Source organism: Felis catus, chromosome A1 (genome assembly GCF_018350175.1).
Source record: "Felis catus isolate Fca126 chromosome A1, F.catus_Fca126_mat1.0, whole genome shotgun sequence".
Lineage (NCBI taxonomy): Eukaryota > Metazoa > Chordata > Mammalia > Carnivora > Felidae > Felis > Felis catus.
The window spans coordinates 177,868,794-177,887,663 of record NC_058368.1 but is presented as its reverse complement, the minus strand read 5'-3'; the positions used below and the strand labels follow the sequence as shown (position 1 = coordinate 177,887,663).

At 37.4% G+C, this 18,870-nt stretch overlaps 1 protein-coding gene across 9 annotated transcripts in view; it reads left to right on the top strand.

The window, feature by feature from the left end:
* The window catches only part of RANBP17 (RAN binding protein 17), a 334,560-nt gene that overhangs the window by 215,521 nt on the left and 100,169 nt on the right, over positions 1 to 18,870 (top strand). For 6 of the 9 annotated variants that reach the window (XM_045035636.1, XM_045035616.1, XM_045035623.1 and 3 more), the window contains one exon: positions 13,034 to 13,093. The exons of the other annotated variants lie outside the window; for them this stretch is intronic. In XM_045035636.1, the coding sequence (XP_044891571.1) occupies positions 13,034 to 13,093 (60 nt within the window). The remainder of the gene's footprint in view (positions 1 to 13,033; positions 13,094 to 18,870) is intronic. 9 annotated transcript variants of the gene reach the window in all.

The window sequence follows — 18,870 nt, the reverse complement described above, 5'->3', positions numbered from 1 at the left end:
TATGGCAATTTCTTCTTTTATTATATTTGGGATGTAGAAGGTATAATCTGCAAACATGGTTTAAGATTTGAGTTAGTTTGCATCTATCTCTATTAATGTGTTCCATAAACGAGGCATTAATATCCCTTTATTGTGTTATTGTTAAAATAATTATCTTAAATGTAAAGACTCTGCCTTAATTTTGAAGAAAGATCATTCTTCCACCTAAGATTAAAATTGTGAGAGAAACCTGCAAAGAAAAGGGAGTTCCATTTTTAAATAACAGATCTCAGTAGGCTCTTGATTTGCAAGTTGTTCCTCTTCATCCTCTGCGTCAGTTGAACGTGTCACATGAGCACCAGTGAGCAGATGTGGGGGGGACACAAGCGGGATGTGGAAGCAGGAACCAGCAGCGTTGGCAAACTGGCAAATGCTTCTGTTTTGCTAAGACCTGCCTTTCTGTATTCAGGCTGTCCGAACCATCTGCTTTTATATCCTCTTTACCTACTGTCAGCCATTTTGGGGTTTTTAAAAAAGCTTTAAAAATGATTGGGAATTTTTCACAGTAAGCCAGGAATCCTTACCGCTGTTTAAAAACCTTGTGCTTTTAGCATATTGCCATTTAATGCTCCAGAGAATGGTTACTTTTTAATTTGGGTGCCGTGTGTTATATGTTACATAGTGAAAATGTCTTTCTTCCTTTCACTCACTCTCAGACATCAAAATTTAAATTTAAATAGATACCTGGCCATGGTGTATACATTAACAACAGATGCATAGTAATTGAATGTAAATGATGGTTTACTTATCCCTTCTTATTGAAAAAAAAAAAGAAAGAAAAGCATTGCACAATTTAATGAAAATTCCTAATTCTTTGTAAGCTTAGTTATTTTCTAGATATGCAACTGACATTCTCAATAAAAATAGTAATTATAAAATACCGTTTGTGCATCAAGTACTGTGCTAGGCATTGTGTCCAAATTATTGTTAATCCTCTCTACAACCTTACAAGGTAGGTATTATCTTCATTTCATGGATGAAGAAATTGATTCTTAGAGAAGTGGAGAAAATTGTTCAGGTCACACTTGAGACTAGGGATCTGAACTCCAGTTTCTCTGGCTCTTCACTGCTTTTCCAAAATGTTGTAGTAAGGAGATGATTCGCTGGTGATAGAAGGTTTCCGGATAAGGAGTCAGGGATGGCACATTTTATTTAGTTGCGGGTAAGCACACTTCATTTGGTTTGTGAAGTTCCTCTCTCTAGGCTTTGGTCATATATAGGCATTTTATTTTCTTCTCTAGTCATTGAGAAATACTGTTGGCATTTGGTCCTCTGCTTCTGCTTTTTCCAAGGTTTTTAAGAATGCTTTCACTTGAAAAGAAGAACAATTGTGGCCTGTTTCTAATCATTTACAGTAGCTGGTTTGTTTTTTCCTCAAACTTTTGTCTGTCAACATTAAGACCTCTAGTAGCCTTTCAAGATTATAGTCAGAATTAAATGATTATGTTGTTACATACCCAAAAATGTGGTCTATGCAAAACAGACTCCAAAGATTCAGTGGCTCGAATGATTTAAAAGCACAATGTTAATAGATAGAATCTATTTTCACTTTTTTTTTTATAGCACAGCTCACTTATACACTATAAATTCAATAGTATGAAAGTCTTAGGTCTCTTCCTTAACACTTAAGAGGGAAGGTCAAGTTGTGGGTTTTTTTTTTTTTTTTAATCTTTTTTTCAACGTTTATTTATTTTTGGGACAGAGAGAGACAGAGCATGAACGGGGGAGGGGCAGAGAGAGAGGGAGACACAGAATCGGAAACAGGCTCCAGGTTCTGAGCCATCAGCCCAGAGCCTGACGCGGGGCTCGAACTCACAGACCGCGAGATCGTGACCTGGCTGAAGTCGGACGCTTAACCGACTGCGCCACCCAGGCGCCCCCTTTTTTTTTTTTTTTTAAATCAGGGTCTTGGTAGGACTTGAAAATTTCTTAGGTATTTAAATTCGGGAGTCGCCTTAGAAAAAATAAGAGGAAGTTTTACTTTCTATGATTGATGATAAAATTTATAGAACTTACTTTTAAGTGCCACAAACTGAAAATACATTGAATATCCATGAGTGAAAGATTATGAACTAGTTACTAAGGAAAAATAGAAATATCTGGACTACATCTCCAACCTTTTGGGTTAATGGTCATAGTTGGAGGATAGGTCATTGGAATTATAATCAGAAACTTACTGTTACTGGACCCAAATGAGCCTTTGAGCTGATATGTTGTATTATTATATAATTAACATAGGCAGGAGTAATCTCTTTTGAGACCTACCTTAGACCTTCCTCTTATTCAAAGAAATGGAGCCAAATTGTCATAATTTGGCCACGTTGGCATTTCTTTTCAATTCCCAACCCTTCTGCTTCTCTTCAGTAATACAGTAGAGGCAGAGAGGGATTTCTTTTCCACATTCAGTACTTACTTTTAGAGCTATAGATTTAGAGTTATTTTGGAACATATTTAAAAAAATTTTTTTTAATGTTTATTTTGGAGAGATAAGGAGAGAGAGAGAGAGCGTGAACAGGGGAGGGGCAGAGAAGGAGAGAGACACAGAATCTGAAGCAAGTTCCAGGCTCTGACCTGTCAGCACAGAGCTCTATGTGGGGCTCGACATGGGGCTCGAACTCATGAACTGCGAGCTCATGACCTGAGCTGAAACCAAGAGTCAGACGCTTAATCGACTGAGCCACCCAGGCGCCCCATATTTTGGTACATATTTAATTAAAATCTTATATAAACAGATAAGCCTCCCCCGAGAAACTGGGTGTATGAGGATGGAGGGAAAACACTGTCAGTTGAAGGATGTGGAGAACAGAAATTTCTAACTGAAAATAAAGAATTAGGAAAATGAAAAACTAAAGAGTAGTGTATAAATAAAAGCTGGAATATCAAAGAGAGGGAATGCATGGTATTAGAGACAACAAAGGGTCCAAGAAGGGTAAAGCCTTGACCTGTCTGGCTGTGGTCCATCATACTTACTGTAGTTGGACAAATCTTAAACACCACTTTCATCAGAGGCCTCCTCCCACTCAAAAGACTCTTTGCCCACATCAAGCCATCACTCCTTGGCTTCTAAGGTCCTCCATCATCTAGCCCCATCTACTAGCCAATTTTAGCTCCAATAGCTCCACTCTATCAGGTTGACTCTCACCATCTTTATCTTAAATTGTTTTGTTCTCTTTTTCCTTCTTCCCCACCCCTCCCCCTCCCCCACCCCATCACCATTCTTCAGTGTTCTTGCCTCCCCCCACCCCATTCTTCAATGTTCTATTCACGTATCATTCTTGCAGTTCTTAATACCTGGGTCATATTCATTAAAACTTAGTTAAATAATAATAATGACAATGTTAACAGTCATTTATTGTTTGTTATCTGCCAGGCGCTGTGATGATAAGCTTTTACATGCAATACATCTTATAAACCTCAAACTAATCTTATGATGAACTAGGGTTCTTAACCCTAGTTCTACCATGAAATAACTTGGCTAAGAATACAGTGGTAGGAAGTTACATGTACAAGATTTGACCTTTAGGTCTGATTAACTCTAAATCTATTAAATGATGAACTGTAATTCCCAATCTTGCTTCTTTGTTTTGTGCTTTATGTTTAAAATCTTGAAGGCAGAGTCAATGTCGTCTATATATCTTATATTTGTCAATACAATTAAGACAGTGCTAGATCATCAACTATTTTCTTATTGATTGATTGTGGATTAGATAAGGTGAGATCGTCAAATTTCATTGCAACAAAAGCAGAGAAATTTTATTCTGATCCTAGTTATTTTTCTGAAGTAAATGTTGTTAATGAGAGCAGTGTTTTATTTAGGATATAGTGGACTGAAACCAGACAATGTTCAGTTTTTAAGGATTGTAAATCAGAAAAGGATTTTTCTAGTAGCTGTAACAATGTTATTTGGGGCTGAATCAGTGCCACTCTTGTATTCTTTCATTCATTAATCAAATACTTATAATTACTGTGATATTGTGATTTATAATAAGAAATATATGTTTGGTCTTTGTCCCCTTTTCAGGCACAGAGCTCCTCAAACCGTTGAAATTTCCTAAGTGATAAGAGCCAGTAAATGTGTCTTGATATTCTTAACAAACCCCTTTTACCAACATGTGAGTTTATGTTAAAGAGGTGACTTTAGAAAAGCATCTAAGGATGGGGGCTGCTTGCGGGGGGGGACTCAACCATGTGATTAGAGCGTTGGTACTTTCAGTCCCACTCCCAGGACTCTGGGAAAAGGAGAAAGGGTGGAGTTTGAGTTCAGTCACCAAGGGCCGGTGACTTAATCAGCCATGCCTAGGTAACGAAGCCTCCGTAAAAAGCCAAAGGGATGTGGTTCAGAAAGCTTCTGAGTTGGTGAACATAGAGATTTGAGGATAGTGGCTCAGAGAACATGGAAACTCCGCACCCCTTCCCACGTACCTTGCCCCAAGCATCTCTTCCATCTGGTTGTTCCTGAGTTATATCCTTTTATAATAAACCAATAAGCAAGTAAAATGTTTCTGTGAGTTCTATGGGCTACTCTAGCAAATAATCAAACCCGAAGAGGGGGTCATTAGAACCTTCAATCTGTAGCTACCCAGTCAGAAGCACAGATGACAATCTGGACTTTCAGTTGGTGTCTGAGTTAGGGGCAGTTTTGTGGGACTGAGTCCTTAACCTGTGAGATCTGATACTATTTGAAGGTAGATAGTGTCAGAATGGAGTTAAATTTTGGAGACATCCAATCAGTTCCCACTGAGAATTGGAGAACTGCTTGGTGTTGGAAAAAAACACACTGGAATTACAAATACAGTTAACCCTTGAACAACAGGGGTATTAAGGGTGCAACCCCTTTACACTGTCAAAAACTCAAGTTTAACTTTCAAGTCCCCCATAATTTTACTGCTAATAACCTACTTTTGACCAGAAGCCTTACCAGTAACATAAACAGTAGATTCACACATATTTTGAATTTTATATGTATTGTAAGTAAATCTAGAGAAAAGAAAATATTCTTAAGAAAATCGTAATTAGAGAAAATATATTTATAGTACCATACTGTAAAAAATCCGCTTGTAAGTGGACCTGTGCAGTTCAAACCCTTGTTGTTGGAGGGTCAAGTGTATGTGTAATTGCCTACTACGTGCTAAACATCAGAACACAATATGACTAGGGACAGATAGCCCTGCCCTCACAGGCTGGCGGAGGACACAGACAAAGCTGACAGGCAATCATTATTCGGTATGATGAGGCCCATGACTGATATGCCAAGAACAGTGGGAACATAAAGGAAGTCACCTAATATCATCTTGGACAAGTCCTGGAAGGATTTCTGGGCAATACTCAGGGCTTCTTTTAGCATCATTCAGTTCTGTGTATGACATAAACAGGTAAGTAAAATACAACTGGTTACATATTGGTGCAAAGAGATGCCGGAAAAGTCCAGCTTTATGTTTCCCACTTTCCCACTCAAGATTGCAAAACAAGACCAAGAAATGTAAATATCAATACACTTCAGATTGTTTGCCAAATCAAGGAGGTTGATGTCAAAGTAAATGCTGCATGCTTCTAAGAAGGTGATAGTAAAACAAATGAATTCCCTTCCCCTCTCTGTCGGCACCAAGAACTACCCACTAGTTCTACTCTGTCATATCGGTACCAGAGGTAAGTCAGGATTATCTTACACACATTGAAATAGCACTCGATAGAAAGTTGAATTTGGATTTACCAGAATAAATGTCTGTGAATACATATTTTTCCCAATAGCTAGGAAGCAGTGTTGTCAAATAGTGAGGCCTGTGAATAAGAGGTCATTTTACTGTGTAATCTTGAGCTGTCTCCTGACGCTATTTGATTTTCCCCATGTAAATAAATGGGGTTCATGATACCTGTCCTTTGAATGCGCGTTCTTAATGATCCAAGAGAGATAATACAATGAATGAGCCTTCTATTGGCCAAAAAGAAGATAATCCAAGTAATTAAATATTTAAAATAAATTCTGTTGAGATAAGGGAAGAAGATGAGGGCCATAGAGAAAGTAGTTGTTTTGTCACCTATTTTTCTTGGTTGCTAATTGAGAATTTTACCATTTTAAATCAGCTACAGTATGGAGAAAGGTCATGATTTCAAAACAGAAGTATTTACTATGAGAAAGGAGCGAAAGATAAATTGGGAAATATACTAGGATTCTCTGCATGTATAGATACATGGTTTGCAGAATATCATCACAATGGTAATAATTCCCCTTTAAAAAAATCTGTGAAGGTGAAAAAAAATTATTTCATTGAACTCTTCAAAAACGGTATACCTCCCACATATTCCTGATTGTTTATCATCATAATCAAGCTAATTTCCAAAGCAAGGTGGGGGAAATAGATCTGAATGGAGTGCTACAGAATACAGAATTTTTATTCATTTGTACAGTAGACTATTATCTCAAAGTAAATATGAAAAGGAACAAAGTTGTTTGTGCTTTGGAAATTGAAGCATTGTTCATCATGCATAATTGAACAAAGTTGAAATTTGTAGGTATGAAACCAAAAAAAGCCACAGCTATGATAGCTATTACAGGAAATGGAGGAAATTAATAATAAAAGACAGTACACTACCTCATAAATACATGTTCATCATGAGAGTGGAGGATGAGAGCATTAAGCAAATACCCTGATTAATTTAACAATTTAATCCTAGAATTGGAGTACAGATATTTCAGGATTCATTTGTTCATAGATAAGACAGAAAGACCAAATAAACAGCTTACTTTGGTAAAGTAAGGCTTTTAGTTAGTGCTTGTGGATATGTGAAGATAATACTGTTTTAAAAGAAAGGTTATAACTAAGCAAGACATCTTTGATATGAACATTTATTAAATAAATAAATAACCAAGTTTTGTGTCTTAAAAATACAAAATATGTCAAGGAATAGATTTGGGGCATTTTTGCCTTACATCCTATGATCTTGCTTTTTATAATTTATTCTAACAATGATCTTGCTTTTTATAATTTATTCTAAGTAACTGCTAGGAGCTATGATTTTTAAAAGACTGCATGATACTAGGAAAATAAATCAGGGGGAAAAAAGTACTTTAGGTCTCACTGTTCACTGAGTAAAGTTTAAATTAACCCTGATTAGAACACCTTTGAATACTTTTTTGATGCATAAAATGATTTATCAAAGCATGTGTTTCAGTAAATTTTGGAAGATTTTTCGGAAGTGCAGGCAGTGTAAGAGTAGTTTACTAGAAAGGCTTTTTATTTTATATCGTGTCGGCATACGTGAATCACTTTGCCTTTTTCTCTACCAGCTATTTGGTAAAAGTCCGCAATTTGCCAAAATGGTTAATAGGACACAAATATAGACATTTCATGTGGTGTACCATGTAAATGTAAACCTTTGTAGTTACATGTTTCTGTAGCAAGAGAATTGTTTTAAAAGGCATGTAATTTATTAGCTATCGGTAGCTTCTTTATTGCCTTGCCGCGCTGCAGTAATAAATAAAAGAAAGTGAACTGATTTTACAAATGGCACACAAGGTGCACATTTTGTGGAAAAAAAGTCTTTTTTTAAAGAATTGGCATTAAATCCTTTTTTTGTGATGACAAAGAGGCTAAGAGTGCAAACTGTATTTTCTGTTTATCGAAAACAGTCTTTTTTTCTCGGGGGCATTTTTTCCTATGATCATCAAGGGATTTCAAAAGCAATAAAGTGTGGAATCATTGTTCGACTTGAACAGTATTAAAACTTAGGTTTTAATTTCAGTGAAGTAATAAGATTTGAACCTGTCTCACATTACAGCACTGTAAGGCATTTAGCAATTGTATTTTAAAAGAGGTTTTTAAGATGCAGCTCACTTGTAAGCTAACTGTCTGTCAGTAATTAATAGTTTTTCTTCAGCATAGGCTGTTGTGATCAGACCAAGAAATATCTGTGTTTTTAGGAACACATTATGATAATTGTGAGTGCTTATTCCTAATTAGTCTAAATGTCTAAAATTTTCAGCTTGCTTCTCTGGCTGCTTAATAGAAAAAAAGAGAGTAGCATGTAAAACTACAGTGTGTCTTTGGGCTTTTAAAAATATGAATGTACACGCACATGTATATTTCAGTAAGCTTAACACCTAGCAAGACTGTATGTCAGTTGACTCATTCATTAACCAAGTGTTTTATCCTGCAGTATCATTTCCTGCTTTTCAGATATCACATCATTTGTATATGTAAAAACTGTTGGCAGATACGGTACTATACGTACAGCTAAACCCAGACTGGCAATCTGTATTCTTCAGTACCCAACATTGAACCTATCTTCACTTTTTCAAAAAAAGCTTTAAAATATGAGCGTTTCCATTAGACTGGGGTGGCAACATACTTGCTGATGAAAGATTGTATTTACCATTTTGAATTGCTATTGAAAATAATTGCCTCTACAAAAGGAAACATCTGTATGATAGCACATGGTTAAAGCTGCCATCAATTTTTAACATTTGAGGGTTGAGCTATGACCTTTTATGATGACTGTGAACAGTAACTGCCTCCATTAGCCATAAGTTTTGTTTCTTTATTTTAGTAGATGGCCCAGACTGTAAATATTAGAGAATCTAAAATAAATCAACATATTATCCTAAGGATACAAAATGTAAGAGCTATTTGTGGTTGGGAACCTTTGACAGATAGTGTGGATGAAGCAGATGATTGCCTGCCTAGCGTATCTGGTCTCCATTGCTATGCCTGCAGGCAGTTTAGTGCTATGGTTGTATATTGATGTCAGGGTTAGTACTGAGTGGCTAGCAGTGACAGATGTCTATAATTACAGGCAATGCTTCCAGTATTTCTGAAAAGCCAGCCTATGTTGAACAATTATCTTATTTCTGCCTTGCCAAAGAGCATGTTCCAATTGCTAGTATTAGCAATGGTGAATATAGTGCTTCATCTGCTGCCTTGGGACAAATGTGGGAAAAGCACTTGGTTATAAAACATAAATGCAAAATATTTTCTCAACATTTTGAATTAGTTAAGTTCAGTGTTTTCCTAATTTTTATCTCCCCATAATGTCTCTGTTGAAGGAATCTTGAAATATAAAACACATTTGGCATACTTATTGAGATTTTGTTTTCCCCTAGGCCTGCATGGCTCCCCAGCGCCACTATCCTTTGCTTTACTGAATAGATGTGTTTAAGCAAAGTTGGCTTTGAAACAACTTTCTTCAGTGTGAATTACATTTTCTGATCAACTTCCGTTACAAAATTGGAAATGCGTTTCTCTGGACAATCTCTCCCACACCATTTGATGAGGAAAATTGCAAAACGATAGATAATGCTGAAATGTGCAGAACACCTTAGTACACTAGTGTCTTTACATTTGCTGAGAATTGCAATTCTCAACTTTTATTTTAACCCTTTATTTTCAGCCTTCAACCACTTATTGTCCTTTCCTGTCTCTAAGTGTTCCCGACCACTTCCTTCCACACTCCCTTTTGGCCCGCTTTCCTGAGTCATTAGAAATCTTTTCTTGCTTGATGGTCTGAGTTCTCAACTGTACTTTTTTTCCTGACCATTTGCATGTGTGAGACATGGGCTGTAATACCACACTCCCCAGCAGGTGTAGCTGCCTTAATACTTTCCAACCCTACCATTCTTAAAATTGCTGAAGTTCTAGGCACTGGGTATTAAAACATTGTCCATGCTATAGGTTACAAATTCTGTATTTTTAGGTAATGTAGAATGAGAAATGCCTAGGAAATACCATTTGAGAATATGTTTTATCTTCAACCTTTCTCTAACCTGTGTTGGGTTTCTACTTCTGTGCTTAACCACTTTGTGGAGTTATTCATTACATTCTCTCATCTAGTCTTCTCAGCAATGTCCTATTTAGTAGGTATAATTATCTTCATTTTACAGAATATGAAAGAGATTTCAGGAAGGTTAAAAACTTGTTCAGTGAGATACCCTGGCTTTGACCAAATCATCCTACTCTAAACCCAAGTTTGCTGTCCACTGTATCACATTGCCTATGTATGTGTCTAGAGGCATGCATCCAGGCATGATCAGTTTTAAGTGTAATGATGATTGACAAAACAAACATCACAAATTCCATCTCCATCTTTGCTGTTTTATTTCCCAAGGGAAAAAACTCATCTCTGCAACCACAGATTAGACCTTTGGTACTGGATAGCCATCAGTCACAAGAGAACTGAGCCAAGTTCTAGATCCTAGATACTTGATATAATCCATCCTATTATATAAGAAGCAATTCACCCCATAGTCTAGTGTCAGAGACCAATATTATATTCATATATGAAAGCAGCCCCTTTCAGTTCTTACTGAGCCTGCCACACAAAGACTCTTGATAATTTAAAACTCTAACGATGGTGTTCTGGAACCTTTTCTCTCTGTGCATCAATTTATCAAGCAAAACTTGGACAATTGGATGGACTCACTGATCTGAATTGAGAAAACTCTGATAATTTATTGGCCCCAGGGGTGTAAATCATCTCTACTTATCCAGTGAGTTGAGAATTTAGCCCAGAAATAGGAAACAAGAACTTGGGATGACTCAGAAAAGGAAGATGAGGGATTTGAAATCCAGAACTGAGGTGAACTCTGTTGCCACAGAGCATTCTGTTTTCCTCCTGTCTCCTTTCCCTCTGCTTTTCCTGTTCCTCCTCCCAGAAGATAGAAGATAGAAGTATAGGAGTTAAGCTGCCTTCCATTAGGGCTCTCTCCCCTCTGATCACTCTGTAACCATTACTAAGGCTACACACATACCAACTTGGAACGTGCATCTACTTTGCAGCATCTAATCCAGATAAAGCACAAAGAAAAGGGACTGTCCTTTTGTTGCATGCCTCATAGTCTTCATGTCAGACTAATATTTGTCTATATATTATTTAATAATAGTGAGCATTTACTGACCACCTGTTCTTTTTAAAATTTTTTTTCAATGTTTCTTTATTTGAGAGAGAGAGAGAGAGAGAGACAGACAGACAGACAGACAGACAGACAAAGCTTGAGCAGAGGACTGGCAGTGAGAGGGAGACACAGAATCCGAAGCAGGCTCCAGGCTCTGAGCTGTCAGCACAGAGCCCAAAACGGGGCTCAAACCCACAAGCAGAGCAGGAAGATCATGACTCGAGCCAAAGTTGGACACTTATGAGCCACCCAGGCACCCCGACTGACCACTGGTTCTAAGGGCTAATAGCTAGTGTTTATTTGGTGCTTACTATATGCTAAAAACTTTCCAAGTGTTTCTGACATTGTGCTGGCAGTGCTATATATATCATATAGCATGATATGACAATAATAACAACAGTTAACACTCATGGAAATTTTATTCTGTGCCAGGACTGTTCGAAGCACTTTGCATGAATTAACTACTCAAATCCTCTAAAAATTTTCATGAATTAGACCTACTATCATCCTCATTTTATATTTGAGAAAACGGAAATTTGGAGGGTAAGGAATTTGATCAAAATCACCTAGTAAATGGCCAGCCCAATGGCTAACCTTGGGCTTCAGACTAGATCCTAATCATTTCACTAGACTGCCTCTTAATTCATGATATTATTCGTTGTGTTATTATTTTTTCCACTTTACAGCTGAAGAAGCTGAGACTCTGAGAGGCTAAATAATTTAACTAGGATTATTGGGTTGATTCATTAAATGAAAATATTTATTGAATACCTGTTATCTCCCAGGTACTGTGGTAGGCTAGCAAGTAGCAGAACCTCACCCAGAACCCTGTGTGTATTACACTGCACAAATATTCTGTGTTTCCTCCAAGGTGACGTCACTGAAAATACGTACACAGTTAACTTGCCCATTTTCTGTCGTCTTACTGAGAAAAAGATATACTTCCTGGGCAACTGCCAATTGTCTTGGTCCACCGGTTGAGGTGTTGCATATGTTTTAGCTGATGGTCAACATGGAGAAGTGTTCAATAGGAAAACTAAAATGGGAGCAGGACTTATCCTATTGCCCCGGGCATTGCCTGCCCAGAGAAACCAGAAATTAGAGTTTGAAGGCGTTAACAGGCCACCAGAAGGTGAACTCTGATTGCTTGCATTTGGGGTAGGTTCAAGTTTTCACTAACGAGGCTAGTATGAGGGACAGAAATTGAAAGGCAAAAAAGATTGTAGGAACACTTTTGAGTAAAATTTGAGAATATGATGAAAAGTGAAAATAGCTGATTTGACAGAGCAATAAAAATATACATATGACACCCCCTTTTTCATTCCATGGGCCATTATTCCTCTACTCTTTATGTCAGGTCACTCTTCCCAGAGAGTTGAGTATCTCTTAGGAGGAAGGTACAGAAGTTGTTTTGGATGCAGAAAGTGGGACAGGTTTCAGAGAGGCAGTGTGGAGGTAGAAATGAAATATGAATAGGTAACACGTGTAAATGAAAATAAAGATGTTAGAAGTGGAGATGAGGACCTGGTAACGTCTTACTTAATACCTACCATAACTATAATAAGTTGTGTTTTTAGAGGATTTGGGGGAGAGTGTGTGCAAGAACTAGATTAAGTGGTAGAAGACTGTATGATTTACTTACCCTTTGAATGACCATAGAAATGAGTTCCATTTATTAAAAATATACTTTTGCCCATGAAAAGGTGACTTGGCCTACTTAAATCATTAGCCCCAGTTGCCACACTTGCATAATGAGAGTGCCTCATGAGAAACAACACTACTAAGAGATTCTTGAAAATAGTTCTGTCAAGTATTATTTATAATTTGTTCTTTTCTAGGGCTATCCTTTAATAATTGGTTTTTTGAATTATTCCATGGAAGCAAACCCATGGTGTAATCCATATAACCACATCCAGACTCTGAACAGCACTTCACCATTGTCTTTGCTCAAGGCTTCCAGGATAAAATCAAAGTCCCAGGAATATTTTAAGTGACAGCCACAAAGATCCTGAACCACATTTTCTCTCTCTATCTGAAGTTGAGAGGGCCTCCTGCTCTTCCCTAATCCCTAACGTCAGGTGCCAGGTCCCTAAACTCTGTGCTTTTTAGGTTGTACGCCTGAGGAGTGATGTGTCCCGAGTTCCAGAGAAGGCTTGGAAATTAGTCAAGGTGAGTTGAGTTGCTGGTTGTTGTGGTGGATCACCAGTCTTTATGCTTGCCTCACCACAGCCTCAGGCTCTTATTCCTAAAACAGGTACATGCTCACAGTGATAAGTGTAGAGGTGCCTTCTTGGCTCCCTGTTTATGCACTATGTAACCCTATAGTATGCATGGTCTATAACCAAATGTTCAGTAGTCAGCCAGTAAGCAGGATCAACTGCAAAGACTCAGTTTAGTGTGATTGCACAGTGTGGAAGCAGCCTAGGTTTCTTGATTACAACATTTCTGAAGTGGCCAGTTCTAACCAATCATTCATACCTGAAAGGAGAAAGTTTTCTTAGGGCTCCCTTGAATAGCATCTGTTACTGAACGGTATCTATAGTACAGGTATCCCTTATGCCAGAATATGTTTCTGGTGGACATCTTTGAGAGATATAGGGGATTATGGTAAAAAAAAAATCTTTTATTTCCCAGTTCCCCACTTCCACCATCACCCTTGGCGCAGAACTACATCCAGCATCAACTTCTTTGCTCCAAGGTCTAATCATGGTACAAATTTGCTATTGCACAGAATTATAAACAAAATGCCTGAAATACATGGTCTCAAAACCTTCCACCAGAATCAATCAAGCTGCCTTCTAGTAGCCTTGTGCCCTAGCCATGGTTAGCTTCTTATTGTATGAGCTTGGGAAGATAATATATTTACCCTGTGCTTTACCATGGTTTTAGCCACAGAAGACTAGTCTAACAGAAGCTTGGCCGCAGACATGGAGTGAGTTGGCAGCCAGCAGGAGCAAAGCTGTGTCAGGACAAATGTACACTCCCCATCTTCTCTAGTTGGCTTTCAGCTGGTTGCACCGCAGGAGTCTTTCTATGGGCTGTGTATCCTGTGACCAATAACTGGTGCACTCGACCCGGGTCCCTCTTGGCTAGTGAAGGCCTGTCGGGAGACATTAGGTTCATGCTGGTGGAGATCCTTAGTCAGTGGCTCCCTGAAGGAAAGTGAGGCAAACAGCCAGCTTCTGTTGAACAGGTGGTAGTTAGACCTTAGATCTGGTCGGGGAGGGGGAGGGAGAGAATCTCTCCAAAATTAACCAGTATTGCTGGTCTTCACACTGTACCTGTACTCCTCTTTCAAATAAATGATTGTTTAGAAACCAATCCAAAAATATCTCTGGCAGCATCTGGAGCCCTTCCTTAGCAGTCTGGATTTGGGCCCAAGTTAGGAATGGATACCCCACTGGGGTGCAAGCAAAAGAGGAAGCATGTTCTTAGCCATGCATCAGTGGAGGCCCCTACTGGGAGAGGGGATTATCACAAGGCAGCAGGCAGCCCAGCACCCCAGCCTGCTGAGTTCATGCTTTGTGCCACAGGATGTGGAGCGAAGGAAATGTGAGGCCAAAGTGGTCGCTCCAAGTTTTCTTATACAATAGCTTATTCAAGCAGATTGGGAATGCCTCTTAAGAGATTTGTTAGGTACGTGTCCCCTTAGCAAGATGGCCACCACAGATGGTGGGTTCAGATATTCTAATTGAAATAAACACTTAACATTTCATATTTATTTTGTACTTCCATAGCCAGCTTTTATCAGTTGCCATTCTGTATTCCACTGAATGAGGCAAGCAGAATTCTAACCTTTTACCACTTGGTTTCCAACATAAGTTATGATTTTAAAATTAAATTCTGGCAAAAGATTTTTTTCACCTAATTTTGGTCCTTATTTTGTGGTGCAATTTTAAATGATATGAGGGAAAAATTAGTCCACCGAGATTAGCGTGGATCTATTCAGTAGCACTAAGTTTGTATGTTTAACATGAAGCAATGATATTTGTACCATTAAATCTCTTCATGTGTCATGTTAATTGTGATGATCATGGTTGTTGTTTTTTTTTTCTGCCTTAAGCATTCATGAAAGACCTCAGTATCTTTAGTTCCAAACGGTTTAGATCCAAGTCATTAAATCCTCTATTCCCTCTCACACCTCGCCTTCTCCTCCTTCTCCCACCTTGCACTCCAACGGGTCTGTTTTGTAGAAAGTACTGCATTGATGTCAGGGACACTTGAAGACTAAGACAAAAATACGAAAATTGGTTTCTCATGCACAATAAGTGAGTTCACATTAAGTTCCAGAACTCTTTTCCTAAGGGGTGTTAATGTTTTCACTATATTGGATCCTTTCTGGTGACAGATTTTGTTTTACTAAATTACAACTGGTTAAATATCTTGATGAATCATTTCAGCACATTGAAACAATACTTTAGAATTTACAACAATTATCAGGGTTTTTAAAAATTTCATGGTATCAATTTTGTATTAGTAAATGAATTTGGGGGGAATAAATTGGTTCAGGAAAGTATATTATCTCTGATGGCAGAATACTTTATTGTTGATTTCCACAGCACTGCTAATTTTCTGCATTGAGCCTGCTTACAAAAGCTCTTTGAGAAGTTATAACATCTTAAACATTTATGGAAGGCCTAGGGGTATTAACTTACTGTAATTTTCTGAAGATTCATTATCCAAAATCTTAATTCATTATAACAACTGTTATGAAAACCTATAGAACCAGTGTTTTCTCTTATTTTCTTATTTGCGCAGAATGAGAGATTCATTGTTCTTTTTAATTTGTTTCATGTGGTGCTTTTGAGTACATTTCATAGAGGGCTGTTATTGAATTTCTGTGACTGTCATTATATATCCATACAACCTTTAGGAACTAATATTCTGGGTTTCCCAGTTCTGTAATCTACTTCAAATTTAAGGATTGACATAATTAGTTTCTTCAAAGTTATAACCAGAATGTTAAGAGACAACACTGCACATACCCAAGACTAAGAATTAGGATTGGAAAAAGAAAGCAATTTAAAAAATTATCACAGCCCATGCTTTTATTCTTTATTAAATTAAATTTACAACTCAAAATCTTACTGTTATTTGTATGCTTATTCCTTGTCTGGTTTTCTTATCTTGTCTGGCTTCACTTAAGCTACCTGCATGTGCACAGGCAATATTTGTCATTTGGTTAGTTGAGGAGTTAGAGAATGTATGGATTGTCGAAGCGTTGTGTACATACCTAAATGCTCTTTTCTGAAGTTGAAAAGAACCTTCATAGTAAAATAAACAGAGATGAGAAAACAAACATATCAAAACAGTTTTTTAGGAGCATGTCTTCTCAAATCCATAATAGTGATAATTCCTTACATTTCTAACAACCTCCTGTATTTCAAGAGCTAGAGAGATGGATGAGTGGTTAAAATAAGTAATTTTTCTGGCTTGTAAGATAACAGCTATGTAGAAGTAGGGAAAAAAAATCCGTTTTGTGCATGAAATTTTGAAGCTTTATGCCTTTAATGAATGCCATTTCTGACCATGATGAGAGTGTGTTAATTGAATATAAAGATCTCAACATTGATATAAATTTAAGGTTTTGTTTGCTTTAACTTTATCTGTGCAGTGTGAAAATCTTCAAGATAAACACCTTCTTACTTTCCTGTTGTTTTTTATGTAACGAGCCTTTTCTTGAACAGATATTAGCTGACAGTTTTTAGCACCTACTATGAGAAAAGGTCCATAAGAAGGGGTAGAAAGAGAAGCAGCATTTGATGAGTAACTACTAAATACCAAGCTCTGTATTAGGGATCATCTTTAATCTTCCCAAAAGCCATAAAGTAGGTTTTATTATTATTATTATTATTATTATTATTATTATTATTCCTGTTTTACAGATAGAAAATCAAGATCCAGAGACTTTAAGTTACACCTAGTTAGTGCCAAATCCAGAATTCAAATCCAGATATGTTTGGGACCAAAGCCCATATTTTTTCTACATTGCTAAGTTTGCCAAGGCAGTATCCTAATTACTTCTGGAGATGGTAGAAGAAAGAAGTATCTTCCCTGCCCTCAGGCAGCACGTGCTTGAAATAGTGGAGGAAACACATATGCACACGGAAAATTAATACTACACCAAGATCATATTCTATTGTGTCATCTGAGAAGTGCCACTAACAGGCTGGCAGTGGTGGTTGCTCACAGTATCACAGGAGGAGAGCTCTTCTCACTGCAGGGAGAGCTTCTTCCAGAAACATTATCTAAGCATTAACACCACGCCTTTTTAAATAACGATATTTAACCAGGGTTACTTCTGGTGAGTGGAATTTGGGGTATATTATTTTTAAAGAGAAAAAGTTCTGTGCAAAAGCCATGCCTCTTATGGGTTGTTTTGCTTTTGTTAAAAAAAAAATTGTGAATGAAATGGAGTCCGCCAATATGTGCACCTTATCATTATGCTCTTTTTATTCATTTAACAAACCTTTGTCAAACATTAAGCATGGGAGATAAAAGAACATCATTTCTGTCCTCAGGGAGCTTATCATCTAATAGAGAAATACAGGCATATTAAAACAGAAGGAGCAGAAGGAAGGCACAGGTGGCCAGGCAAAAACAAGGCTATATGTGTGCATGTCTGGGTATGTGAAACCAGCATAACCAAAAGCATAGCCATTTTCAACTTCATTGTAACCCTGAGAAGGATGGACAACACACATGGGCTTCATCTCTTGTTTCTTAGATTTCTGCTTATTCTTCATTATGATCTAATTACCTTAATTGATCCTGAAATTTTAAAAAATTGGGAATCTGTGAACTTCAAGGGAGGACTTTTTCCCTTCCTGCACTCCTATGCCAGCTTCAGTATCCTTCCTTAAAATGAGTATTGTGATGTAGGTTCTTCTTGCTGTGAATGAAAATTTTTTTGGCGAAGTGATAGAAGTTTTAGAAAATGTTGAAAATCCCTAAATATTGTGTTAGAATGTTTTCTGTAGAAAGCCTTCATTGATTTGTGCTTTGTGATAAACATTCTCAAAGATGTTTCCTCACTGGACAGACTGTTTCCCACTCCCAAATTGTATATGTCTGTGGTATAATTGAATTCAAATGTTTAAAGACATTTTCATATTATCTGCATGCTCTCTGAATGGTAAGGTGCCTTGGAAAATGTGAGACAGTCTTTTAAAAGAAATGCAGTAATCATACATTGATTTTAAATGACCCTGTCACACGTGAAAACAAATCAGATTGTTGCTCTTAATGAGCTTTTCAATTTACTATTCAGTAGATCAGATAAGTGGATTTAAGAGGTAATGATCCTGTTTAGTACTCAAGCTTGACTGTCAGATCCTAGGAGTGGAGAGAAATCCCTAGGGACAGAAGCGTTGACACAGTTCTAGATGGGATAATGGGAATCAAAGCTAATGGATGATAAAAGGAATGGTGCAAGTTACAAGGATAATTGTGGATTAAAGCACTGCCATGTGTCAATGTTGACTGTTTTTTCTAGTATCTTATTGGGTCAAATCTGATACTCGGAGAAGCTGTTTTGACAGCAGAACACAACAGACCTGCCTGCCCAGCTTCCCCCTTCCTTGAATGCCAGGGACACCACAGAAAACTTCCCTGTAAGAAGGACCAATTGAAAAAAAAAAAAAAAAAAGATTTTTAAACAGTCTTAAAGGTTTAAAATCACATTTTAGTTATTATGTTTTTATTATTCAATGTTGCATGGATAAAATCAAAATTAGATTAATTTTGAGCTATGCCATAAAAAACATAGCACTTATAAAGTCTTGAAAATGTAAAACCTTGATTTTACAAAAATACAATACAATGTAGTGGGGGAAATGGACACCTGAACAATTACAGGTGTGAAAAACACCACGAGAGAGGAATGGACCAGACACTGTGGGAGCATAAAGGCGAGTGATCTCCCTGGGACAGCAGAGAAGAATGCA